Source organism: Oncorhynchus nerka, linkage group LG2 (assembly GCF_034236695.1).
Source record: "Oncorhynchus nerka isolate Pitt River linkage group LG2, Oner_Uvic_2.0, whole genome shotgun sequence".
In the NCBI taxonomy this organism is placed as follows: Eukaryota; Metazoa; Chordata; class Actinopteri; order Salmoniformes; family Salmonidae; genus Oncorhynchus; species Oncorhynchus nerka.
The window spans coordinates 6,032,434-6,045,398 of NC_088397.1; the positions used below are offsets into that span (position 1 = coordinate 6,032,434).

The following is a 12,965-nucleotide window of genomic DNA, read 5'->3' on the forward strand; positions in this document are numbered from 1 at the left end:
TGTAAGTAATGGATATAATATGTCTCTGTCTGTTTGTAAGTCATGGATATAATATGTCTCTCTCTGTTTGTAAGTCAAGGATATAATTTGTCTCTGTCTGTAAGTCATGGATATAATTTGTCTCTGTCTGTTTGTAAGTCATGGATATAATATGTCTGTTTGTAAGTCATGGATATAATATGCATCTCTCTGTTTGTAATTCATGGATATTTTTTTTTCACCTTTATTTAACCAGGTAGGCAAGTTGAGAACAGGTTTTCATTTACAATTGCGACCTGGCCAAGATAAAGCAAAGCAGTTCGACACATACAACGACACAGTTACACACGGAGTAAAACAAACATACAGTCAATAATACAGTAGAAACAAGTCTATATACGATGTGAGCAAATGAGGTGAGATAAGGGAGGTAAAGGCAAAAAAAGGCCATGGTGGCAAAGTAAATACAATATAGCAAGTAAAACACTGGAATGGTAGATTTGCAGTGGAAGAATGTGCAAAGTATAAATAAAAATAATGGGGTGCAAAGGAGCAAAATAAATTAAATAAATACAGTAGGGAAAGAGGTAGTTGTTTGGGCTAAATTATAGGTGGGCTATGTACAGATGCAGTAATCATTGAGCTGTTCTGACAGCTGGTGCTTAAAGCTAGTGAGGGAGATACGTGTTTCCAGTTTCAGAGATTTTTGTAGTTCGTTCCAGTCATTGGCAGCAGAGAACTGGAAGGAGAGGCGGCCAAAGAAAGAATTGGTTTTGGGGGTGACTAGAGAGATATACCTGCTGGAGCGTGTGCTACAGGTGGGAGATGCTATGGTGACCAGCGAGCTGAGATAAGGGGGGACTTTACCTAGCAGGGTCTTGTAGATGACATGGAGCCAGTGGGTTTGGCGACGAGTATGAAGCGAGGGCCAGCCAACGAGAGTGTACAAGGCGCAATGGTGGGTAGTATATGGGGCTTTGGTGACAAAACGGATGGCACTATGATAGACTGCATCCAATTTGTTGAGTAAGGTATTGGAGGCTATTTTGTAATTGACATCGCTGAAGTCGAGGATTGGTAGGATGGTCAGTTTTACAAGGGTATGTTTGGCAGCATGAATGAGGGATGCTTTGTTGCGAAACAGGAAGCCAATTCTAGATTTAACTTTGGATTGGAGATGTTTGATGTGGGTCTGGAAGGAGAGTTTACAGTCTAACCAGACACCTAGGTATTTGTAGTTGTCCACGTATTCTAAGTCAGAGCCATCCAGAGTAGTGATGCTGGACAGGTGGGCAGTTGCAGGCAGTGATCGGTTGAAGAGCATGCATTTAGTTTTACTTGTATTTAAGAGCAATTGGAGGCCATGGAAGGAGAGTTGTATGGCATTGAAGCTTGCCTGGAGGGTTGTTAACAGTGTCCAAAGAAGGGCCAGAAATATACAGAATGGTGTCGTCTGCGTAGAGGTGGATCAGAGACTCAACAGCAGCAAGAGCGACATCATTGATGTATACAGAGAAGAGAGTCAGTCCAAGAATTGAACCCTGTGGCACCCCTATAGAGACTGCCAGAGGTCCGGACAGCAGACCCTCCGATTTGACACACTGAACTCTATCAGAAAAGTAGTTGGTGAACCAGGCGAGGCAATCATTTGAGAAACCAAGGCTGTCGAGTCTGCCGATGAGGATGTAATGATTGACAGAGTCAAAAGCCTTGGCAGATCAATGAATAAGGCTGCACAGTAATGTTTCTTATCGATGGCGGTTAAGATATCGTTTAGGACCTTGAGCGTGACTGAGATGCACCCATGACCAGCTCTGAAACCAGATTGCATAGCAGAGAGGGTATGGTGAGATTTGAAATAGTCAGTAATCTGTTTGTTGACTTGGCTTTCGAAGACCTTAGAAAGGCAGGGTAGGATAGATATAGGTCTGTAGCAGTTTGTGTCTAGAGTGTCTCCCCCTTTGAAGAGGGGGATGACCGCAGCTGCTTTCCAATCTTTGGGAATCTCAGATGACACAAAAGAGAGGTTGAACAGGCTAGTAATAGGGGTGGCAACAATTTTGGCAGATCATTTTAGAAAGTAAGGCTCCAGATTGTCTAGCCCGGCTGATTTGTAGGGGTCCAGATTTTGCAGCTCTTTCAGAACATCAGCTGACTGGATTTGGGAGGAGAAATGGGGAAGACTTGGGCGAGTTGCTGTGGGGGGTGTAGTGCTGTTGACCGGGGTAGGGGTAGCCAGGTGGAAAGCATGGCCAGTCGTAGAAAAATGCTTATTGAAATTCTCAATTATAGTGGATTTATCAGTGGTGACAGTGTTTCCTATCTTCAGTGCAGTGGGCAGCTGGGAGGAGGTGTTCTTATTCTCCATGGAACTTTTTTGAGTTAGTGTTGCATTATACACTGCCTGTGTATAATGGTTTCTAGCTTCCCTGAAAATCTCCATATCACAGGGGCTGTTCGATGCTAATGCAGAACGCCATATGATGTTTTTGTGTTGGTTAAGGGCAGTCAGGTCTGGGGAGAACCAAGGGCTATATCTGTTCCTGGTTCTAAATTTCTTGAATGGGGCATGCTTATTTAAGATGGTTAGGAAGGCATTTAAAAAAAAAAAATAACCAGGCATCCTCTACTGACGGGATGAAATCAATATTCTTCCAGGATACCCCGGCCAGGTCAATTAGAAAGGCGTGTGTTTCAGGGAGGAGGTTGTTTGACCGCTGACCCATTACGGATGCAGGCAATGTGGCAGTGATCGCTGAGATCTTGGTGGAAAACAGCAGAGGTGTATTTAGAGGGCAAGTTGGTTAGGATGATATCTATGAGGGTGCCCGTGTTTACGGCTTTGGGGAGGTACCTGGTAGGTTCATTGATAATTTGTGTGAGATTGAGGGCATCAAGCTTAGATTGTAGGATGGCTGGGGTGTTAAGCATGTTCCAGTTTAGGTCGCCTAGCAGCACGAGCTCTGAAGATAGATGGGGGGCAATCAGTTCACAAATGGTGTCCAGAGCACAGCTGGGGGCAGAGGGTGGTCTATAGCAGGCAGCAACGGTGAGAGACTTGTTTTTAAAGAGGTGGATTTTTAAAAGAAGAAGTTCAAATTGTTTGGGTACAGACCTGGATAGTAGGACAGAACTCTGCATGCTATCTTTGCAGTAGATTGCAACACCGCCCCCTTTGGCAGTTCTATCTTGTCTGAAAATGTTGAAGTTTGGGATGAAAATGTCAGAATTTTTGGTGGTCTTCCTAAACCAGGATTCAGACACAGCTAGAACATCCGGGTTGAGAGAGTGTGCTAAAGCAGTGAATAAAACAAACTTAGGGAGGAGGCTTCTAATGGCATAGCAGTTCAGACGTATTTTGTCCTCGTCTTGTCCTGTCCCGTATATATATATATATATATATATATATATACACAACTTTTTTCACATATTTTTTTAATTTTCCATAAACTCATCTTCAAAACACTCTCCTGCAACCCGCCTCACCAATTTATATTTATATTTAAAAAAGTATTATTTACCTCAAATCTGTAATCCTCCAAGAAGCTAGCCAGAAAGCTAATCCAGAAGCTAGTTAGCTTCTTTACTGGCTAATCGTTAGTATTCCGCTAACCACGGTTTGTGGTCATCAGCTATCCTTTAGCTCGAAAATCTATCGCCAGTTTTGTGCCGGAACATACCGGACGTATTTTTCTCTCCGTGTCCCCGGGTTTCAACCGCAAGCTCTGGACATTTATACCTGAATATCGCAGCTAACACGTAGCTACTATACGTGTGACTATCGGCTTTCGTCGATTCCGGAGCAAACATAAATTATTCCTGAGCTAGCCAGCTGAAGAGTTCCATCAGTCACTCCTGGGCTACAATCACCTATCCGGACCCGTTTTACGCCTTCACAACTGGACTACCGACGTTATCTGCCCGAGGGAGTTATCCAGCTGGCTCCTCGGTCGCGACGTTACCTGAACGCCCATCTGCGGTCCGCTAATCGTTAGCTGTCTTATCGGCTGCTATCTGAATAGACCTATCGGACAAATGTTTTTCTTTACTGGCTAACGATTAGCCAGTAAAGAAGCTGGCTAACTACTGGCTAGCTTCTATGGTGGATTACAGATCTGAGGTAAATAATATTTTCTTTAAAAAATATATAAATTGGTGAGGCGGGTTGCAGGAGAGTGTTTTGAAGATGAGTTTATGGAAAATAAAAAATATATATAAAAAGGTATGCGAAGAAAGTTGTAAATATATATATATATATATGTATATATATATAGATATATAGATATACGGGACACGACAGGAAGAGGACAAAAGACGTCTGACTGCTATGCCATCTTGGTGACAGATATAGTATGCCTCTCTCTATTTGTAAGTCATGGATATGTATCTTTCTGAAACAACAATTATTTTCTATTACCTCCTCTCTTAAGTGGCTTTCCAACTTCCAAGCCCTGGAACCTCAGTTGGCATCATGTCCGACCAGTTAAAGTTTCTGGCTTACAGGCGACTTCTCGTCACCAGTTCTGATGTGGCTCGTTCAATTTCTCTTACACTTTCCAAAATAATAACCACATGGCCAGGAAATATACCACAAATGTTGTTTTACAGGAAATTCAACCCCTGACATACATTTTCTTTCCGGTATGATGGTGAAGGAAGAAATCCTCCTGGGTCATTATATTACAGTTGTCAAAATGATCTGAAGGGAGGGACAGTCTGCCCCTCTAGTTTCTAGCATGATTAAAAGAGACTCGAGATATTCTGAAAAGCCTGGCCCACAGAGGGATCCCAGTCCTAAATAGAAGTCAGCGATAAACCAGCTGGTTCTTCCCTGTGGATGCAACACCACCTCCCATTGTTACTGTGTGTATGAACACATTTTGAACAACAGCCTCCTAAAATGCTGTGGTGCTTACCTTACTAAGGTACAAATCTGTCGTTATGCCCCTGAACAAGGCAGTTAATCCACTGTTCCTAGGCCGTCATTGAAAATAAGAATTTGTTCTTAACTGACTTGCTTAGTAAAAAGTACAAATGTGTCACGGAGGAGGTAGCGACCCCTTTTAATGTAATGGGGTTGGGCCATCCCAAGGATCCCGGAATGCACGGACGGTGTTAGTGGGGGAACAGGAAGTTCCGGACAGATGCACACAATTTTTCAGTATATAGAAAGCGCCAGAACGATGCAGTCAATAATATAATCTTTGTGTCCGTTTCTATTTATTACTACAGGTATGTAATACCTGTAATACGTTTAAACATTCTAATATCGAAATAATGTCATTTTAGGTAATATATCCGTCATTTTTGTGTGAAGCCGAGTGAAAAAAGTGATAACTATTTTACAAGTTACGTAGTTAGAGCAGTTGGGGTTTGTCTGAGTGGATGTACATAATTTCATCAAGGTAATTTCATAAAGAATCTATTTTACTTGAGATTTCTGAATTCGTTTTACAAGTTATTGGTTTTGTGTCAAATTCACGAGCTGGTAAAATGGCGGCGCCACCCGGTCTGCGTCAACAGACTTCAGTGCAGGCTGTGTGTTTGCAGCAGAGGAAGGGACATTTTACGGTTGCACTACTGTTTTGAAGCTGAACGTAATGATTATCAGTTTTCTACACGTGTACTAATATTCAGAGACATTCAGTTGTTTCTATCTTTGTCTATAAATGTTACTATGGTGTGAATTGTTGTCAATGCTTAGCTACCAGATCTATTGAAATGAGATCAGTGCTGGACTTGGTCAGGAGTTCACCGGAGCTGAGTACCAGCACCTCAACTTTCTATCGTTTGAGCTCATGTTCCTCTTATATAATATTAGTTCAACAGTATTGTGGAGCTCCTGCACCTAAATATAAACACTATTTTTAGAGAATAAAGAAAGGGCCAGAACTGTCAAGACAATAACTTTTTGTGTCCGTTTCTCTTTATTACTACTGGCCGACTCAGATTAAGTCTGAGGCCAGTAACATCAACAGTGAGGACAAACCCAGCCTGCCTCTCTCCTTCCACACTGAGTCCAAACCTACAGTCACTGGGTCCTGATTGTGACAGTGGAGCCCAATTTGCACTGCAGGATCCAGAGATGGCATCAGTGAAGCTGGAAGACTGCAGTCAAACACTGGAGCTGAATGTCAACATTAAAGATGAAGAAGAGGAGGAGAAGATTAGGACAACTGTTAGTCATGGTAAGAGCTGGTTCTATCTAGAAGTTATCTTCATATATTAGACCTCCATAAATTATGACCAGTCTATTGCTAGGTTGACTTCTGTAATTCTGACATCACATCCCTGAACAACTGGGTTATCTGGAGTGATCAGAGAGTAGACTAAAGAAGTGAAGTAGACAAACTGCCAGTGTTTTAAAGCTCTATGGATTGAGTCTGTACTTACTAACCCTTGTGATAGTGAGTGGAGGATGATATGAAATGAGTCTGTGTAGTGACTAACCCTTGTGATAGTGAGAGGAGGATGATATGAAATTAGTCTGTGTAGTGACTAACCCTTGTGATAGTGAGTGGAGGATGATATGAAATTAGTCTGTGTAGTTAATAACCCTTGTGATAGTGAGTGGAGGATTATATGAAATTAGTCTGTGTAGTTACTAACCCTTGTGATAGTGAGTGGAGGATTATATGTCTGTTATATTGCCTGTCTGAGTGGACTAGTCCATTGCCTGTCTGAGTGGACTAGTCCATTGCCTGTCTGAGTGGACTAGTCCATTGCCTGTCTGAGTGGACTAGTCCATTGCCTGTCTGAGTGGACTAGTCCATTGCCTGTCTGAGTGGACTAGTCCATTGCCTGTCTGAGTGGACTAGTCCATTGCCTGTCTGAGTGGACTAGTCCATTGCCTGTCTGAGTGGACTAGTCCATTGCCTGCCTGAGTGGACTCGTCCATTGCCTGCCTGAGTGGACTCGTCCATTGCCTGCCTGAGTGGACTCGTCCATTGCCTGCCTGAGTGGACTCGTCCATTGCCTGCCTGAGTGGACTCGTCCATTGCCTGCCTGAGTGGACTCGTCCATTGCCTGCCTGAGTGGACTCGTCCATTGCCTGCCTGAGTGGACTCGTCCATTGCCTGCCTGAGTGGACTCGTCCATTGCCTGCCTGAGTGGACTCGTCCATTGCCTGCCTGAGTGGACTCGTCCATTGCCTGCCTGAGTGGACTCGTCCATTGCCTGCCTGAGTGGACTCGTCCATTGCCTGCCTGAGTGGACTCGTCCATTGCCTGCCTGAGTGGACTCGTCCATTGCCTGCCTGAGTGGACTCGTCCATTGCCTTCCTGAGTGGACTCGTCCATTGCCTTCCTGAGTGGACTCGTCCATTGCCTTCCTGAGTGGACTCGTCCATTGCCTTCCTGAGTGGACTCGTCCATTGCCTGCCTGAGTGGACTCGTCCATTGCCTGCCTGAGTGGACTCGTCCATTGCCTGCCTGAGTGGACTCGTCCATTGCCTGCCTGAGTGGACTCGTCCATTGCCTGCCTGAGTGGACTCGTCCATTGCCTACATCCATTGAGAATGACAATAGTTCCTCAACGTAGCCAATTTGAAAATGTCCAACTTTCTCCCTTTTGATAACCACCAAAAATGTCATGCTCTGATCTGGTGGAAACGTCATAAAATAGGCCTACCTAATTACTTTTTATCACTTGCGCAAAATAGCCTACACCTGTGTCTGTCTGTCTGGAGCTCGCTGTCATGGGTAACGCTAAGGGCCCAAAATATTTTATACAATGTTGCAAGTTTGCTAGCACAGGCCAGACCAAATTAATAGTTGATACAATGTTTCAAGTTTCTTGCAGACAGGCCATGTGTAGCCAATTTGATTCATATGATATTTATTTCATCAGGATATGTTCTATCTGCAGGCTGAGATTGTTTTTATTTGTTGGCTTTATGTAAGCTAGTTTTGGCAATGGCAATAGAAGTTACTTTTAGATTTGTATAATTTTAATTTAGATATAATTTTGATTAACCACATGACATTGATTTGAGATGTAAAGACTTTATTATAAATGAAATGAAAATCATAACGCAGCAGCGGGAGGAGGAGAGTCGAGAACAGTTTTATTTTATTCTGGTTACGCTATATTGATCTCTGGCTCCCTCGTGAGTATTTTGTGTGTCTTCATTTTTAAGTCGCAGTGCTTAAAGCATCAGACAAGCTCAGTAGCCTACACACAGTTGATTTGATTCAAACACATATACATGGAAATATACATGTTTTAAAATGTAAAAAATTGGACAAGGGAACGATTGGTCGAAAGAAAAGAATCGGTTGACCAGGATATATATTTTTTTTGTCGGGACAGCCCTAATAGCTTTATTCCCTGTATTGTACAGCCTACTGTTATGAAGTTATATGTATACCACACCAACTGACTGGTTCTTCTGATGTTGTTCACACAGGAGACCATGTTGAGAAATTCTCTACATCCAGAGAGCAACAGCAGGAAGATCACAGAGCTAACAGGTCTCACCACTGCCCACATTGTGAGGAGATTTTCCCAATTCTATCAAAGCTAAAAATACACCTTAAATCACACACTGGAGAGAATCTGTATCCCTGTACTGACTGTGGGAAGAGATTCACTACATCAAGGTCTCTGACAGTTCATCAGAGAATACACACAGGAGAGAAGCCTTACTCCTGCTCTGACTGTGGAAAGAGTTTCTCTCGACTGGGCAACTTAAAAACACATGGATGTATACATACAGGAGTGAAACCTTACTCCTGCTCTGACTGTGGAAAGAGTTTCTCTCGACTGGGTGACTTAAAAACACATGAACTTATACATACTGGAGTGAAGCCTTACTCATGCTCTGACTGTGGAAAGAGTTTCTCTCGACTGGGCCACTTAAAAACACATGCACGTATACATACAGGAGAGAGGCCTTACTCCTGCTCTGACTGTGGAAAGAGTTTCTCTCGACTGGGCAACTTAAAAACACATGAACGTATACATACAGGAGTGAAGCCTTACTCCTGCTCTGACTGTGAAAAGAGTTTCTCTCGACTGGGCGACTTAACAACACATGAACGTATACATACAGGAGTGAATTCTTACTCCTGCTCTGACTGTGGGAAGAGTTTCACTCGACTGGGCCACTTAAAAACACATGAACGTATACATACAGGAGTGAAGCCATACCTCTGCTTTGACTGTGGAAAGAGTTTCTCTCTGCTGGAAAACTTAAAAAGACATGAACGTATACATACAGGAGTGAAGCCTTACCCCTGCTCTGATTGTGTAAAATGCTTCACAACATCAGCTGACCTAAAAGTTCATCAGAGAACACACACGGGAGAGAAGCCTTACTCCTGCTCTGATTGTGTAAAATGCTTCACAACATCAACTGACCTAAAAGTTCATAAGAGAACACACACGGGAGAGAAGCCTTACTCCTGCTCTGGCTGTGGAAAGAGTTTCTCTCGACTGGGCCAGTTAAAAAGACACCAAGTTAATCATAAAGGAGAGAAGCCTTATCACTGATCTGACTGTAGATGTATTTATTTTTTTATCAACAGCTGAGCTAAAAGGGTCATCAGAGAACACACAGAGGAGAGAAGCCTTACTTCTTCTCTTAATGTGGCAAGAGTTTCTCCCGATTGGGCAATGTAAAAACACACCAACAGATACACACTTGAGAGAAGCCTTATCACTGCACTGACTGTGAGAAGAGATTCTACAGATTGGTGTCTTTTTAAATGGCCCAATGTATACATAAAGGAGAGAAGTCTCATCAGTTTTCTCAGACCAGCTAAGATTAGTCACTCTACTTAATTCTCATCCCATAAAATAATTGGCAACTTTGAATTGGATCAAATGAAGAAAGCGTAGAACACTCTTGTAATCCTATTGTTTCTCACTGTGAGAACCGTGCAGAAAGAAGGGAGCATTCTAGAATGGTAGCCTCTCTTCTCTTTACTGATCAGTGTGCACCTTGTCAGGTTGTATGTTTTGTTAGCTTCTACTGTAAAGATATTGAGACCTTGGATTGCAATTATGATTGAATATCCTCCGTGAGGCGTCTCACTATGGAGTCTGATGGTTGACTGGGTGGTGCTGCTTCCCTCTGCAGTTTTCTGTGGGAATAAGCTTGTATACACAACATATACTGAGTGCACAAAACATTAAGGACACCTGCTCTTTCCATAACATAGACTGTTTCTGAACAGCACTTTGTGACATCGGCTGATGTAAAAAGGGCTTTATAAATACATTTGATAAATTTGATTGTTTGAAGTCCGAGATCAACTTTCTGGTCCTCCCCTGTGGAAGCCAGACCCCCTCCCATTGTTACTGTGTGTATGAACACATTTTGAACAATGGCTTCTTAAAATGCTGTGGTGTTTACTAACACAATAGGAAAGGTTTTGGTTGATGTGGACCATCACAGGAGGGTTCACAGCTCTTCCACTCTGAACAATGGGGCAGGGAAAGGGTAACAAGCTTCCTCTCTGGTTCCATTCCCCAATAGTAAGTGGATCATACTTGAATTGTGGTAGTAATATTGTCCCTGGACTCTGGCACCATAGAAAACACTTAAAAAGGATTTTTAAAAACCCAAATACATTTGTTTCATTTCACATTTAAATATGAAAAATGTCCTTTAAACTGTATAACATTATTAGTATGTATTGTAGAACATACTGGGGACTCATTGGCATGTAGAAGTGTATTATATGTATTGAGTAGATACATAGACATTTAAATGATTTAGCATGCTATCAATTAAACAAACACATGCTCTGTATATATAACCCATAGGATGAGCAGTAGAATGTAGAATATTTATTTTTCATTAGCGGATCAATCAAGTTCCATGCAGTTATCCAAATACATTCTTCATCAAGGATGAAAATAATACATCTAGCTTTAAAAGACAATGTAATAAACATATGTAGTAGTTTCAACGTATGTATATCATTAAACAAAAGTCGTTTAGGGAAAGGTGAAATTTACACAATTGTTACCCGGAGGAAAATGAGGGAGTGTCATGCTTTTTAGATTTCAGTCAAGGGGAGGGTTTAGTATTTTTTTCAATTTAGTTCAGGGAGTGTCATGTAATTTGCAATCAATCAAATGTCACATTGCTCAGGGTTTGAGAATTATTTGCTTATTATATCTCATGATGCCCCTCCCTGATTCTCTGCTGGGTGAGCAATATCAAGTGTGGTCTCAATAAAATGATTAAGTTCTGAACGAACAGAGTAGAAACTCAAATGGACAACTAGTAAAAGCACACACCAGATTCATTCAACCTACGCGATACGTCAGCTGCAAATACAACATACAAGTCACACACTGACATAATTATACGTTGCACCACTCACCACCTCTAAGATAAACAATCAGTCTATTTCTCAGAGGACCTAAGTCTGTTATTTTTACTGGTATTGTCATGGCCCTGCCTGAGTCCAGAGCAGTGTGAGCAGAGAGGTGTGGGAGATAGGACTGTGGTTAGTGTCGTTGGGGTGGACCCCTCCGGCCCTCCTCCCAGAGGTTTCTTCTCTCTTCCAACATGTTCCATAGACTATACTATAGGCCTAGGCTATACCAAGATCATGCTCGGAAAAGAACAGTGCAAAGTTATATTTATAAAAAAATTTACTTTCTTTCCATAGTTTGTTGTGTACGATGGCACTTCAAGAGACGAGGCTGCAAAAATACAAAATATCTGTGTGCCTGGACTAAGTCTACTGTCCTGTTCAGTTTGAGAAGATGAGGAAAACTAGAGCTATGGCTATAATTGATTTGAATAAAAACAACGTTTAATAGTTTTTTTTTGTTATTGACCTCTCAGTAAGCCATATTCGAGTAATTTCCATGATTCTTTAATCCCTATTTGTCCTCTTTTTTTTTACAGCTTTTTTGCTAAATATACATACATTTTACCGATGCATTTTACTTCTCTATTTAACATACATGCTACTTTTATATACACTGCTCAAAAAAATAAAAGGGAACACTTAAACAACACAATGTAACTCCAAGTCAATCACACTTCTGTGTAATCAAACTGTCCACTTAGAAAGCAACACTGATTGACAATACATTTCACATGCTGTTGTGCAAATGGAATAGACAACAGGTGGAAATTATAGGCAATTAGCAAGACACCCCCAATAAAGGAGTGGTTCTGCAGTTGGGGACCACAGACCACTTCTCAGTTCCTATGCTTCCTGGCTGATGTTTTGGTCACTTTTGAATGCTGGTGGTGCTTTCACTCTAGTGGTAGCATGAGACGGGGTCTACAACCCACACAAATGATTCAGGTAGTGCAGCTCATCCAGGATGGCACATCAATGCGAGCTGTGGCAAGAAGGTTTGCTGTGTCTGTCAGCGTAGTGTCCAGAGCATGGAGGCGCTACCAGGAGACAGGCCAGTACATCAGCAGACGTGGAGGAGGCCGTAGGAGGGCAACAACCCAGCAGCAGGACCGCTACCTCCGCCTTTGTGCAAGGAGGAGCAGGAGGAGCACTGCCAGAGCCCTGCAAAATTACATTTACATTTACGTCATTTAGCAGACGCTCTTATCCAGAGCGACTTACAAATTGGTGCTTTCACCTTATGACATCCAGTGGAACAGCCACTTTACAATAGTGCATCTAGGTCTTTTAAGGGGGGTGAGAAGGATTACTTTATCCTATCCTAGGTATTCCTTAAAGAGGTGGGGTTTCAGGTGTCTCCGGAAGGTGGTGATTGACTCCGCTGTCCTGGCGTCGTGAGGGAGTTTGTTCCACCATTGGGGGGCCAGAGCAGCGAACAGTTTTGACTGGGCTGAGCGGGAACTGTACTTCCTCAGTGGTAGGGAGGCGAGCAGGCCAGAGGTGGATGAACGCAGTGCCCTTGTTTGGGTGTAGGGCCTGATCAGAGCCTGGAGGTACTGAGGTGCCGTTCCCCTCACAGCTTAGTAGGCAAGCACCATGGTCTTGTAGCGGATGCGAGCTTCAACTGGAAGCCAGTGGAGAGAGCGGAGGAGC

The 12,965-nt window shown here is 42.7% G+C and overlaps 1 protein-coding gene across 1 annotated transcript; it reads left to right on the top strand.

Moving 5' to 3' along the window:
• Nucleotides 1–4,563: 4,563 nt before the first annotated feature.
• LOC135573353 (gastrula zinc finger protein XlCGF52.1-like) lies at nucleotides 4,564–11,891 on the top strand. The gene is made up of 3 exons (XM_065022418.1): nucleotides 4,564–5,211; nucleotides 5,929–6,167; nucleotides 8,387–11,891. The coding sequence occupies exons 2-3, from the start codon at nucleotides 6,065–6,067 to the stop codon at nucleotides 9,469–9,471; spliced, it is 1,188 nt and encodes a 395-aa protein (XP_064878490.1). The 5' UTR covers nucleotides 4,564–5,211; nucleotides 5,929–6,064; the 3' UTR covers nucleotides 9,472–11,891.
• The last annotated feature ends 1,074 nt before the right edge of the window (nucleotides 11,892–12,965 follow it).